Source organism: Pyxicephalus adspersus, chromosome 4, assembly GCF_032062135.1.
Source record: "Pyxicephalus adspersus chromosome 4, UCB_Pads_2.0, whole genome shotgun sequence".
Classification (NCBI taxonomy): domain Eukaryota; kingdom Metazoa; phylum Chordata; class Amphibia; order Anura; family Pyxicephalidae; genus Pyxicephalus; species Pyxicephalus adspersus.
The window spans coordinates 108,737,331-108,753,034 of NC_092861.1; the positions used below are offsets into that span (position 1 = coordinate 108,737,331).

The following is a 15,704-nucleotide window of genomic DNA, read 5'->3' on the forward strand; positions in this document are numbered from 1 at the left end:
CCCAGATCAATATTTGTTTTGCAAAGTGAATATTTATGAGCCTTCTATCTGCAATCAGTCTATTGATACCTGAGAATAACTGATTTAGGCCGTATGCATAATCAGTATACTGTGTTATATACCCCTGAAACTAAAAGCAAGAAATCAATGAGAATTTCTGACAGATGCAGGCATGAATTTTCTTTATATCCTTATGTATAATATCAAAATATTATGTGCTCAACAGCAGATGTCAGCAGACAAGAATAGCATAGATGTAATAGATTTCCAAGGCTAACTATATAAATTATGTAAATGGTTTTGATCATTATAGAGATCCATTCGTCACAATAGTGTATTATATTGGCAAAAAAATGGTCAAAGTTCAACATACACAATTCAGTTCCTTAGTGGCTGCCAAGGATACTGGCAAACTATTACTTTCCATTCACTTTTGCCATTGTTTTACTGAATAACTATTTTAAGTGCTTACAAACACATTGAGGTTTATCTATTCAAGATTCAGGAAAAGACAATGTATTCTTTATTGATTACATTGTCTAGAAGACATATATAGTATGTAATTTACGTTTTATAAGTAATTTGAGCTGTAACGTTTTTACATATCTTAACCTGTTTGGTATTCCATAAGTTTTCAAAATGTTGTACTGCAATATTTGTGTGCATGTATTTATCTATATAAGTGGTGCCCAACCTTTTTTCATGTGGGGGCCACTGATGACATTGAGATAAAACTTGCGGGTCATAATGCAAACAAACATTAAAGATGAATGTTTAAATATAAAATGAAATAAAATTGAAATGTTTATTGTTAACGTAACGTACATGCACCAAGGAAAAGAGATGACAAATCAGTAATTTCTGCACTCACCATTTAATGCTCATTTTATTAATGATACAAAACTAAAGCTATCTCATACAGTGCTGACTGGTAACATATTGCTCCTTGTTCACCATTTTTGTACCAAAGAGCAGAAACTACACCCTACAATGTGCTGTCAGTTATAGGGGGCCACTAACCTTCTTTGTACCCAGAAATCTCTGCAATGAATACTTCCAGAGAAATGCAATTTATGTGACAGATATCCAAGAGGTACATGTTCTTACTACCACATCCTCAGGTCAATACATTAGGACTCGCAGATGGTAAATGGCCAGGTATGTGTGATAGGGTAGCACGGTATGACTAGAATGGTTTTATTATCTTGTGATGGCGCTGCAGTGATGACATTTTGAGGAGAGTTGGACACAAGAATCCTGCACATGATAGTTATGTGTGACAGGGAAACATTATAGGATGGGTAAAAAATTTTATTGGGGGGGAGGCATTTCCTACTGGCTCCTACATTTCCAAAAAATTCCGCATCACAGATGGTAAGTCAGCTATGTGTAACAGGCACCCCACCAGCCGCCAGTCCGTCACACAGCAGGATCTACTGATTTGATTCCGGGGGGCAGTGAGCGGTATTGAGGAAGGGGAAACTGCACCACAACCTCACCGTCAGTCTTAACGCAGTCTTGAAGTTTTGTGAATGAGCAAGTATATATTTGGGCACCACAGCACAGAGTGAATTGAAAGTACCCTAATGCTGGTTGCCATGGAAGTGGCCCCAGGGGTGCCTAACCTGCAAACTTAATTTGGGGACCCTGGTCTTGAAAGCGTGCCCCTTAAGGTGAAAATATCTGCTTGTTATTGGGATTTAATGCTTGTTACCCTATATTTGTCTAATATAATATGTTTAGGAGGCTGAAATTTGGTTTAGTAACAGCTCTCTGGGTCTCCTGTGTACCCTAAAAATATCACATCAGTGTAGGAAATATGAAGGTTTATACATGGGGATAATGACATCAGCATAGACACAGACACATCTTTCATGAGAAACATAGGAGATAAATACCACGCAAAATAGTATGTTGTAATAAAGTGTCTTACACTACACTGAGGTACATTTCAAGTAATACAGAATAGTAAAGAACATATATTACAAAAGAAATCAATACAGAGGCATACCATTTATTTTGTCATTATCAAGTTTGCAAGCCTTGAGAACTGCCTGTGATTACATGGTGACAGCCCCAAAAGTGGATTGCCACGTATTTTAAAAAATCTTATTTTAAGCTGTGAAGAGGACAAAACTATGTATAGAAAGTGTTACAAATCTGTCTGCCTTAATCTAACCACATGTGACATAGCTTATTGCTCTACTACAGGTTACTAGATGATGGTGAAAAAAAAAACTTTTAAATAAGATATTTCTGCTGCTAAAGCATTTCCACAATCTGTTTTCTTTGCTGGCGTTCCGCATATAGAAGTACAGTTCAACTAAAGCTTAAGAATTTATTACCCTAAAACAATTATTGTAAAATTTGAGACAAAGAAATACAGGAGTATTACCACTGTCAAGGCAGTTTTTACAATATACACAGCTCATATATGTGAATTAGGAATATATTGTTAAAACCTTTGAGATTACAAGAGTCAAAATTAAAGAAGAACTATAGGAAAATCCCAGATTTGAAATATATCACAATCAGATCCATAAATGACTGCAGGCAAATAGTAAGCAGTATTTACCAGTGGCAAGCAATATTGTTGTAGGTAAACAGAGGCGAGTGTTCAAAAGTTTTCAACACTGACCTTAATTTTACAACATGTGAAGGGCTTACATTAAAACAAAGAAATCCCACATAGAAATTATTTAATATTAAAAAATATTGGCATCCTCTATTGACCAAATTATATACTTTTTATATTTATATTTAGAAAACAAATTAGTTGTGTGTAAAATTAGGTAACATGCAAATGTAATTTTACACCATGCAATGTTAAACTGTTTAACCTATTTTATTTATCAACATAAATATGAAACTATATTACATACCAGATTTCAGACACCAGTAACAATTACACTTTAGTACATAAAATGCCTTATAATGAATCCTCTAATAATCAAAATAGACTTACATCTGTATTTTTCTTCTAGTAGTCCCTTGGACAGAGACATAAGTCCAATTTTCAGAGACTGTACTCGAATCTTCCCTGTCCGACCCCTGTTGGAAAAAGAGTTCTATGAGTCACTTCCATAATAAAATAAAAAACAGTGCACTATATTTCAGCTGATTTTACAGATAAAAAAACATTTTTTTACAGTTAGGGCATGTGTGCATGGGCTATTTCAGCACTACTTTCCTCCAAATACAAGTTTATAGAAAATGTAAGAAGGTTAAATGCGGGCCAAAAAAAATTCAACTGAAGGTCAGAAAGACCTATGAATAAATTGTGAATTATGTCAGAAGCATCTGAAACTGATCTTAAAGGCTAAATGATTGTATTATAACTTGCACTTTCTTTGGATGAATCATTAATAGTTCATAGTTGCATGGAGGGAAAAGATACATCAACATTTTGGGCCTGTTTTATTAAAGTTCTCCAAGACTGGAGAAGATACACTCATCAGTGAAGCTGGGTGATCTAACAAACCTGCAATGGATCTGGTCCAGGATTAAAAATGTTTGCTAACAAATAGCAATTACTTTTAAGAAATCTTTTCCAGGTTTTTTAGATTACCCAGCTTCACTGATAAAAATGTATCTTCACCAATCTTGGAGAGCTTTAATAAATCAGACTCTTTTTATACAAGAAAAAATATACTATTACACTTTTACCTATTGTTTATTTAAAAGGCCACCCCCACTACCCCACATGCTTCTCTGTCATCATGCAGCAAAATTGCACAACTCTCGCACACTACCTTCAAAATACACCAACCACAGTGGACAGAAATCACTCCCCCCCTAATGATTTTGAGAGGTCCTGCATGTTGGCTGACACAGCAAGGGGTCTGCTCTCCATCATCTATCACACTCCCACTTTCCCTAAAACTAAACTATTATAAATGTCCATGATGGAAAAAGATCTGAACCTTTCCTGACAGATGAATGGCAAAATCTAGCATACTCAATGTCTAAACTTTCCATCAACACTGTGTTGGTGGAAGCAGGTTGTAAGCCTCATTTACACTGGTATTTAGTCCCAGAGCAGATCGCTAAGCTAGCCTCTCAGTCTCCCCTTCAAATTTAGGGGCTGTAGACAGCTTGCTTCCATGTCCCTTGTTTGGTAGACCTGCCCAAAGGTAGAGAAATTCAGGACCCATATCTATAACCCTACAGAGAAATCCCTAAAACTCCTGAAAAAAATCGATATGAATTACCTAAGTACCCTAGAAAGTTAATTAATATATATTTTTTGTAACTAAAATTACTATTGCTAGACATTTTAAGTCTGCATCTCTACCACTGATCCACATCAAATACAAGCTTAACTGGATAATGATCAACAACAGACTTTCTGCTATCTTGGACAACAACTTGTAAAAATTTCATAAAGCATGGGACTCATGGACTTATTAACTCACTTAGCCCACTCCAAATAGTCCCTATTACATCCCCCCTTTTTTTATTGTCTTTTATTGTATGCCCTCTTCCTTGACGTAACCCATTCCCAATTTCTTTTGTCTATTCTTTACAAATGCTTTTCAATATTTTCAACAAAACTTTGTGTATTTATGGTTATGTAGGTTCACTACTAAACGTAATTTATTAAAAATATTGAATATACAGGAGGACTCCCAACAATGTTGGGTTGTAATTGTCTTTGAATATATTCAGCTACCCTTTGGCTGAGAGTTTTGATTCCGCCAAAGGATCTAGTTACTTTAATATTCCTATAGGGGTTACAATATATCTATTTATATTTTTTCTTGATGAGCATTCAATGTCTATAGCCATGCAAACATGGAAGCCTAGCCCAAATTGAACCCACATTACTAAAGAGTATTTCTTAGTTACTATTTTTCTATAGCTAATATTATTTTCTTTACTTTCAGTAAAGTTTGCAGAAAAAATGTATTAATGTTTTTTGAAGCAATATATTGGTGGGCAATCTCAGCATGTATTTAATCCATTGATTTTTAGGTCTACATTATCCCCAGCACATCATTTATACAGTGATGTATACCAAAGAAATGACACCACTAAACTCAGCATGACATCATATTACACAGTGAAAGACAAGGAGTGGGTAACACATTATATCTTTAGGATAACAAAATTCATTAATTCTACTGCTGCTGAGCAAGTTGTTCTTGCCATCATGCTGTTTCAAAGATTCTTTCAATTCACATAGGCAAAAACATATAACAATGGGTCACTGATGCTCAGATAAGAAAAGCAATGTTAAGGTCCTTAACGATGACAGGACCATGCTGATGAACAACACTAGCTGCATGTACACTAAAGGAATGTACTTCCAATTTGCAAGGAAAGTACAAACAATTTGCAATGGTAAAACTGTAAATAAAAACAAATTCTAAAAGGAAAAGGCAAGCAGATTCTGTGATGTTCAGGTGATCAGATAACATGCTTTTGCTAAAAAAAGCATTGATTTTAAAATGGGCACTTTAAAGCTGAACTGAGAAGATATAACATGCACAAATTAATATAAATTTTTAAAACAATAAAAAAGAGGCAAAAATTAACGTAGGAGAATCTCTGTATTGAAGCTTATTATTTTATCAAAAGCTAGTTTTATTATTAATCTTTTGATTGGCTAATCATTGTCATCTTGAAAAGTCTAGCTATAAGTATTCACATACAATGCCATAAATCAAGCAAATATAGGTGGTTACTACTGAAAAACAGAAAGAAGTCCATCAAGTTTAACCATTAGGGAAATAAACATATCCCAGATATAAAACCCTATGGACATAGTTGGTCCAGAGAAAGGCAAAAAAAACCCTGGTACAATTTGTTTCAACAAGGGAAACAATTCCTTCCTGATTCCATGATGTAATCGGATGTTTCCTGGATCAACAGTCTCTGTTATCTTTACTTTAAAACTTTATTACTCAGTTATTTTCTGTGCTTCTAGAACAGCATCCAACTTTTTCTTAAAGCAATCTATAGTAGTTTCTGAAAATACTTCCTGAGGGAGCCTTTTTTAAATTTTCACAGACCACACAGTGAAGAATCCCTTCCTTATCCGGACTCTTGTCCTTTGTAATGAGCTTAAAGTGAATAATTGGGAAGAGAGTTCTCTATATGGAACATTTATATATTTATACAAGGTGATCATATCCCCCCTTAAACGTCTCTTCTCAAGGGAGAATAGGTTCAGTTCAGCTAATCTCTCCTCATAGCTGAGTTCCTCCATTCCTTTTATTCATTTAGTTGCCCTTCTATGCATTCTCTCCAGTTCCACAATGTCCTTTTTGTGAACTGGTGCCCAAAACTGGACTGCATATTCCAGATGTGGTCTGATCAATGTTTTGTACAGGGGCAGGATTATGTCTCCATCTCTGGAGTTTTTTCCTCTTTGTATACAAGAAAGTACTTTGCTAGCTTTAGATATTGCAGCTTGGCATTGCATGCTGTTATTAGGTCTATGATCTACTATGATCTATAATCACAAAAACGTCCAGGAAAAAACTTGCTGCACCCCCACCCCTACTTCTATTTCTATTACTTCTTTAGGTTGTAAGATTTTTGTCATATTCTGTTTTTTAGAATAGCTATTTTGAATGAATGATGTTGAGCCTTTAAGTGGACATAACGTAAAAAGAAAGAACAAAAAAGGCTGTTCTTGTTGTCCTTCTTAAAAAAATAGTTGTTACCTAGTATCATTAGTTTTATTACCTTTGCAGTTACTAACCTGAAAACTATTTAAAGTAAAAAAAAAAAAAAAAAAGACCAAACGCCTCACATGCATTATTGTTCAAGGTCAGTGCCTTATAATAAAGCCATTAAAGGTATCATAGGCACATTACTAGCTTTCTTCATAGAGAAAGAATATTAATACCAGTCTCTTAAATTCTCTCAGAACAGGTCTGGGAGAAACAGCTCTGTCTCAAATAGTAATCATGGGATAAAATTTTCCTTGCAAAAACAAAACACATTTTTCTTCTTTTACTGCATGCCATTCTGATGTACAGAAATTGTCTATTGAAGTTCTCCTGATCTCCTATGCTCCCTGCTGTGCTCTGTGGTTCCTCATCAATACAGGACAAATTAGTGACTAGGTAGTCAGTTTTTCAGGGGACAAAATTTTAAACAGTACACTCTTAAATAGATCTAAACCTCAAATAAATGAAAGTATAAATCTTTATCATCAGCAAAAAATTTCATAGTCCCTTCAAGCAATGATCACAGCATTTTGTACTGAATATCTAATATTGAAACTGATGAATAAACAAATTACTTTAAAAATAAATAATTACTATAAAAGGTTCTCATGATACCACAAAAGTTAACATCTTTTTTTTAATTTGGACTGTTTTTTGTCATCACTGATCACCCTAGAATTTAATGCACAAGTATATTTAAAACACGTCTACTCACTAAATCTACTTGAAGACGGTCTAATAAAATCCTATTTGGCACAAAAGAATATGTTCTTTCCATGGATTAATACATTATTTTATAAATAAAATAAAAATCAGAAGAATAATAAAAAAGCTGTCTCTTTTCTCAACAGTATCCTTTCTCTTTTGCTTCTGACATGAAACAAACACATTACCACACAAATCTGATAAATTAATCCTACCCCTTAGGTATCCACTTCTTGTCTCACTGTGCTGGGGACACACTGATCAGCTTTTTAAACAAAGTTGTATTTCTCACTTATACAGCATATGTGCCCTTTGCTGCTACTTTAACCAGGTTCCTGCTGTGAAGCATTGCACAGGGCAGCCATTGAAGAACGGATTATGCAGAAACTGCTGTACTCACAGCAGAGGCCTCTCCTTTACTTCCCTGACTATCAGCAGGGAATACAGTTGCTGGTGTAACATCTGGATTAAAAAGACAACCTATACTTCAGATTTTCTACTTTTTCATCCAGCTAAAATGTAAAAGCACAAATAGACCATCTTATCAGAAAATGACTGGATACAAGATAAAATATATATTTGTGACACAGTCAGTTTCTATTAGATTATACCTTCATGCACCTCCTTAGCTTCTTACAAATAGACAAGCTACTTTTCATTTTCCCTTTGTAGTGTTAGGCTACGCACACACGTCAGACGGTTCTCGCCCGAAAATCCTCTCGGGGGTGATATCGGGCGAGAATCTGGCGTATGTACAGCACCAGTCATCCATTGCCCGAGCGACCATCCTGGCGGATCCACGGATGATGGACGACTAATGATCCTAATGCAAGGGAAGGGGGAGAGCACGCAGCAGGGTGCCGCTGCGTTGTTCTCCCCCTCCTCTCTGCATAGAGCAGAGCAATGCTGTATGTACAGCACTCGTTCATGCATTGTGCAGTGCTAGTCTTTGCAAAGGATCGTGAAAGATCCTTTCCAATGACTATTATTGCACGTGTGTATGCGGCTTTAGGTACGGACATGATTTCCAGTGACCACAACTGCATAGAAACGGTGTAACTGAGATTTATATACAAAGATAATAATGCAACTACAGCATTTTATCAAGGGTTTCATTAAAAATGGGAAAACAAGGCAATTGTCCAGACTCCAACTCCCAAGAAATCTAAAACTGTAACAGCCAGCAGTTCCACAGCTAAGTTCTTGTTGATTACCAAGTCTCCTTAATGTGCTAGAATATCTTTCCTAAATATAGTCCCTGCATGCATCTCACAAACCTATACACAGCACAGGCAAGCACAAGATTGCCAGTTTTGTTACAAACTCTTTTTACTCTTTAAGGGGATTTTACCATGAGTATGTATGAGTATATGATAGTCTGGCAGCACTTCCAATTATTAAACATGTTGCTAACTTTAGATTTGCCTTGTTGACCTCTTAATGTTTACAAATCTGGATTTGTCCTATTTCCTAATTTTATATCATACCATGTATAGCTGGGGTTTAATTCAGACTACATCCTATTGCTTTTATACAGGAAAGCTTGATATTATTCATATGTTAACAATCTTCTACAATGTGCGGAATGCGCGTGGATCTTATATGTTGCTCTTTGGGACTCATTTGTCTTCCGACTACATTAGCAGAGCTCAATTTAGACAGAGTGCATCAAAATCAGCCAAGGTCCTTTCCCACTGGCCTCTCACACAATCCAAGATATCTCAGCCCCTCTCAGTCAGTTTAACCATGTACCCAAGTGACTTAATTAAATCAGAAACTTGTCTCTCCTTTATTTTGCCAAGCAACAGAGCTGGACTGTCTGGCTTCTTAATTTACAACCTGCTACATTAACACTGGGATCATCAATTAACCACTTCAAGTCTGGGGACTTAACAATCAAATCAAAATATACATTTAGGAGATTTTTATATATATAAGTATCTTGACAGAAAAGGACTTATTTTGTTTGCCATTTAGACATTCTTTTTGTTTGTATTTTTTTTTTTTTATTCTTTATTATTATTCTCATGCGTCCATGTTGCACCCAGCAGCCAGCTCATGCTGTGCTTTGGTTGTGCGGATTATTTTTCACATACCAAGGACAGTTTCTGGGGGAGCCAATTAAACTAGCTGCTTTCTTGTGGGTGGAGGTGAGGGGGAAACCGAAGTGCCCAGAGTAATACCACACAAATAGGGAAAACATGTATTCTCCTTGCAGATAGATATACTTTTAATGCGTGCCTGCTCAAACTATTTATGTATAAGTATGTATATGCAAAACTTTCATTTTAGTTCTCTATACAGAAGGATATGGTTAAATCCCAGTTAGTTGATGAAATTGCTGTTGGCAAGTTTTTGTATTTTTTTATTTATTTTTTCGTTTTCATGAGAAAGGCATATTTATAGGGATATAAAAATCATACAAGTAAAACCGACTTAGATATGCAACTATAAATATGTAAATGAATATATATCTGCTCCCCCTGGTTAGAGATTTGTCCCCCAGTAATTAGGCTAAAGTGGGAGGACCAGATATGTCCCTCCTAGCCATCATTTCACAGTAGCTCTCACAAAGTTATTTCTGGATTTAAAAAAGTAGTTGGTGCACACAAAGCAAATATAAATATATTTATCCCCGGGCTACATACGAGATTGGGACTGTAGGTTTGTTCTTAACTTGAATTTGTATGTAAGTTGGAACAGGTACGTTATTTTAATAAATGCAATTAGGACAGATGTTTGTCTCAACATATTATTAGGCAGTGTGGCGTCAGTTACTGTAAAAAATCCTCACTGAGTTAATCACAAACAAAGCAAAAAACAAAAAAAAAACCTTATGGAGCCTAGACATTCATTAACTTCTGTAGCAAGCTGTGCTTTGATATGCAAAAAAAAGAAACAACTGCAGAGTTTGTCCTGGTCAATAAAGACTTACAAGATCACCCACAACGTCAGCTGTGTTTAGCAAAAGATTTTTTCTGCAAGTCATGCAAACTGCCCCCTCCCCCAACACAGCCTCAGTCCTGCACAGAATGAGCAGGGAAGCCCCATTTGTATCTAGGAGTCGTCCTTATGTTGAATGTCTTTAACCCAAGGACTACCTGTAGTATATATATATACTTCATGGCTATTCATAATCATTTTTAAATTATCTTTTTGCACCCAGAGTTTAGCTTCAAAAATCTTGCTAGAACAATTGACTTTTATCAAATGTCTATGACCTCCTAAAGCAATGTAGTATACGTATTCAAAACCCTAAAGATTAAGTAAAGCATTACATACCAAGAGTATGGTTCATGCGCATGCTCAAGATCATCAAAAAAGGCTCCTGCGCATGCCTGAGATGCTGGGGCATGCGCAGAAGGAGCACCCATGAGTCTCCCGGAATGCCTGACGTAGGTATCCCAGAAGGCTTTGCTCTCCCATTCATTCTCGACTGCCTAGGCGGCCGAGAATTAGGGGGCGGTGCTACACTTTAAAAAAAAAAAAAAAAAAAAGGGTGTTGCACCTAAAAGAAATAAACAAACAGTTTTTTTTACCTAACATAAAAGGGTTCTCTACCATTTTATGTAAAGTGAAAATTCTGAGTTTAGGTACGCTTTAATTCCATTTTGTTTTTAGATTTATTTAATGCCAGTCTGTTTTATTTTTTCTATTTTTTTTTTGGCATGAAAGATTTCCCTTCACTTTTTTTCAGACAGAATAGGAAGTTGAATGGTACCAAATGGGGTTTAATAAAAAATGATCATAAATATTGTCCTCCTTTCTTTTCTATCACAGCTAAAAAAACTTTCTTTTTTATTTCTCCTCAATTTATATACTGAAGACAGTAGGTATTAGAATAGGGTGATTCTCCCCAACAGGTACACATAAAGCAACAAAAACCCGGTGGTAACCTTTCCTTATCCTATCCTGGAAAAGATTTGGACTTTACATAAAGTCAAGGTTGAGAGTTTTTTTTGCACTTGTCTGAGTTAATGAATTGCTGACCTGAAGACATATCACTAAAGTAATCTGCTATCATGCCTGTAGGCTTGTAATATTTTCTGTCTTAATTAGTAAGTCACATTATATTACATTATTATATATATATTATACTTGTTATTTTTAAACAAAAAGATAAAACCATCAAATGATTAATTTATTAGAACAGGAATATTTTATAATAGAATATGGATGACAAAGAATGATTTATAACAGACCAAAATCAATTGGATTTCTCAAACTCTTCATACCAACCAAAAGCTATGCATTCCAGTTTTATCTGATTTTCAACTTTTTCAGCAGAGTGTGACCTCATTATTGACAGGCACACAAATGCTCCTGTCAGGATTTTAACAAAATCTTTCCCTGAACATCTTCTGTGCAAGTGGGCTGTCAACATGATCATTTTGAGGAGTAGCTAATTGCAGTCTAAGCTAACAGCATGAAACAAGCAGATGCACCTCAAAGGCTGTTTAATTAGCTGAAGTTGTTGAGATGGGCTGCATTAAAGTTATAAACAAAGCTAAAAATGTCAGATTGCTGGTAAACTTTAGTATACAGTATACCACTGGCTTACAATAACATCTAAAATATGCTGGTTCATACTTCAAGGGGTAACCTTAATACATATTCTAAATTTCAGTATTTGGCAAAGATATTGTTTATATCTTAAAGAGCAATAATAGAGAGACAGTGGAAGTAAACTGATGTGGTGTCTGAGTTTATTCCCCATATTAGTGTGGCTTTGTAAATTGAGCCTTATTCACAAAGCCTTCAGCTTGTACTGTATAATAGGACAGTGTGCATCAGGCTTTTACAAAGCATTTACAAAGCTTTTAAAGTGTTCTTTAGTTCCAGTTTAAGCCGAAATTCACATGAAGAGTTTGCAAAATTGCTAATTGACAGTGGTTCTGCCCGCTTGTGTCCCTAGCACAAGACCTCTCGCCTTCATTTAGGACACGGGTGTCAAACTCAGTGCACTGGCATGCACTCTATTTACGTATATTTGGCCCGCAAGACAATTCCAAAATCTCTACTAGAGCTGGCCTGCCAGTAGACAGTTCATGTACTGCTAATACTAAAAATCCCAGAATGCTCTGCTGGCGCATCAATCAGGACCCACAAGCGCCCCTCCTCTGTTTACATTCTTTAGAAACCTTTCTCAATTGCAGATATTTTTAATTAATATCAAGGTTGGCCTGCAACTTTGTCCAAATGTTTCATTTTGGCCCACTGTGTATTTGAGTTTGACACCCCAGATCTATATAGGGGTGTACACTTGTCATTTAGTTACAAATGAGGTATAAGAAAAGCACCTTTGAACACAACACACCTCACCTGAAGGCAGGTGGGCTACAGCAGAAGGAGGCCACACCAGTGCTACTCCTTTCAGCTAAGATCAGGCACCTGAGGCTTACAATTTTAACAAATTGGATAAGAGAAGAACAGAAAAGCATTGCCTGGTCTGATAAATCTTGATTTTTTTCAGCGACATTCTAATGGTAGGGTCAGAATATGCGGTCAACAACAGTAAAACATGGATCCATCTTACCTTATATCAATAGTTCAGGCTGGTGATAGTCTATTAGTATTTGGGGATATATTCTTATTACCCTTTATTCCCCTTAGTACATTTTCTTAAATGCCACTGTCAAAGTATTGCTGCTAACCATGTCCTTCCCTTTATGACCTCAGTGTACCCATTTTCTGATGGCTACTTCCAGCAGGATAGCACATCATGTGACAAAGCTCTGATCAGCTCAAATGGGTTGCTTGAATATGTCAAAAGGTTTACTGTACTCAAATGTTTTCCACAGTCACCAGATCTCAATCCAATAGAGTATCTTTGGGATTTGGTGGAAGTATTTCTATTACAGATCTGCAGATAAACAGAGACCAAAATCTCTGAGGAATGATTTCAGCACCTTGGAAATATTTTAGGAACAACTAATGTTATAATATTTTTTATATCTACTTTATACCTGTACAGACAAAAAAAATAAAAATGGTCTCACGAGTTCTGTGGTTTTTCTAAGCACACCCTGCACACTATTCCGCCTATAGTTAATATACAGTAATTAGCCACAAATGTCTACAGGAAATAGTCTCAAGGGTGCAAATATCGTAAATACCCCTGACATAGAATAATTATTTTGTTACCTCTCAATAAATTGAATATGGGCATATCTAGACTATGGGGTACAAATTTGGGCAATACATTGTAAAACAAGTTTTTTAGGTGAATAAAAAATGCATTAAAAATCACACAATGCAAAGGTTAACTGGGTTTATAAATGGTGAATATAAAGTCTGGGCTAACCTTTTATGAAAAGGGCTCTAAAAAAGGTTGTCAATTGCATATGGAAGAACATTTTTACAAATTTTTTGTTTTCTCTTTTTAAATCAGTCTAGTTAAATGTTTTAACTCATAATGCTGAATAGCAAAATGAATTATGGAATTGAAGAGGTAACAGATGATTTGCAGTTATGAATTACGTTCAAAGACTAGTGTATGGGTAAAACAGCATAATTTGAGAAACACTGCTACAGTCACTTAATAATAACATCCTAAGGAGCATTGTTATGATTTAGTCCTAGGGGACAAAACAGAGATGGTCCAGAAGTACATTTTTCAATAGGTAATATCACTCCTAATGTTTTAGGAAGTATTGTGATTGCTTCAATATGTTCCCCAAAGACAGTAATGATGTCAAGAAAATCAACAGAGGACCAACTTACGTGTCATATACATTAAGGAGCCAGTTCAGACACATGTCCACACAGAGAGGGACATTGACCAGATCTTTGTGTTTTTCCTCCAGGCTGTCATAGATGGAAGTGAGAATGCTGATGATTTCAGAGACAGACAAAAGTTGTTGGTTTTGATTGAGTTCATGTTGTTTGAAAATACTGTGGGTAGTGTTCAATTCCAACAGATCCACTAAAGGAAAAAAAAAAACAAAACAGTAGCTAAATACTGCTAACTCAACTACCTGAATCTTGCTTTTATATTAGTTTCCCAGTATCTCCTGTAGACTAGAAAGTTACTGCACTGCACAGTGCTTTATTTCTAACATGTTTCAGTGGATGGGAACAAGTATTTAGACAGTTTAGAAGAGGAAGGAACCACAGGGTTGACTTCTGCAGTGTTAAAGAACCTCAGGTCCAGCCTGTTAAGTTATAACCATGGAATGATTTATTTAAAAAATAACATATTTATCTATTTTTTATATGAGAACATTACAAAATAAAGGGTACAGAGTATAATATTTTTACAGCAATTATATTTTTAATGGGACATTTCTATGGGGTTATTGAAACTTCAAAGGGAAGGGGAGTCAGTCGTTTTTCTTTCGGACTGTCTTTAAAGCACTGTATGTATGTGTTTGGAACTTCATCTGGCAAGCAGGCAGACTTGGCATGGTATCAGCACTGAATTAAAATTACAAATGTCACTCTATTATGGTAACAGAATATGACAAGTCTAGGGAAAGCCATAAATCACTACACCTCAACAATGAAAAACAAGAGGCTGAGGAGGGCACAAGCTTTCATAACGGTTTTGGCAGGGCTTGATAGCCAGTGATTTGCTTACTTCAAAAATAGAAAAACATTTAATAGTTCTCTTGGTGACTTAAGCAAAATGACTAGCCAACAACGTGTCATCCAAGGAAAAGTTGCAATAGTTGAGATTGCTTAAAACTGCCAACATGACAAAAAATAAAGTCTTAATGTGCAGAAACTGCAATGTTTAAAAGCTTAAAGCTAAAATTGATTTTTAAAAAGTCGAAATGTGAACTTTCATTTAAAAGGCTCCGATAAAGTATACTCTAGAGCACTGTGTAAGTGAACATGCCAATTAATTACAACATACAGGCAAACTACAGTACATACCATATTAACATTAAACTGAAACAATTGCATACTTGGAAAGACTGATGATTAAAATGTATTTTAAACCATAACTTATGTTTTTGTTTCAAATAAAGTGCAGAAAAGATAGCAATTATTTTGTAATCTAGTCTAGTTCCCTACTGTAAAGATTCACACTGTTTGTTCACTTTGCTGCTCATAATGCTTAATACTGCAGCTATGAAGTGTATTATCATGTAACAAACATAAATTAACTATATGTTTGTAATAACTTTAATTTTTTAGCTACAACAAAACTACGAAGACAGGGGTCTTAACAATTTGGGATGTCTTTTTAAATTGTAAATAGAGAAAATAAAAAAAGGTTAATAAACCCTATTAGTGTGTATGGGCATTTTTGGAGGGTATATTAAACACTATGTATTGTAAGTGACAAAATAAGGTTGCAAAATTGGAGACTGG

At 35.4% G+C, this 15,704-nt stretch overlaps 1 protein-coding gene across 1 annotated transcript in view; it reads right to left on the minus strand.

Moving 5' to 3' along the window:
• UTRN (utrophin) overlaps positions 1-15,704 on the minus strand; it is a 393,317-nt gene that overhangs the window by 42,845 nt on the left and 334,768 nt on the right. The window contains exons 62-63 of the mRNA XM_072410243.1: positions 14,109-14,310; positions 2,966-3,051 (exon numbers count right to left, since the gene is read on the minus strand). Coding sequence (XP_072266344.1) covers positions 2,966-3,051; positions 14,109-14,310 — 288 coding nt within the window. The remainder of the gene's footprint in view (positions 1-2,965; positions 3,052-14,108; positions 14,311-15,704) is intronic.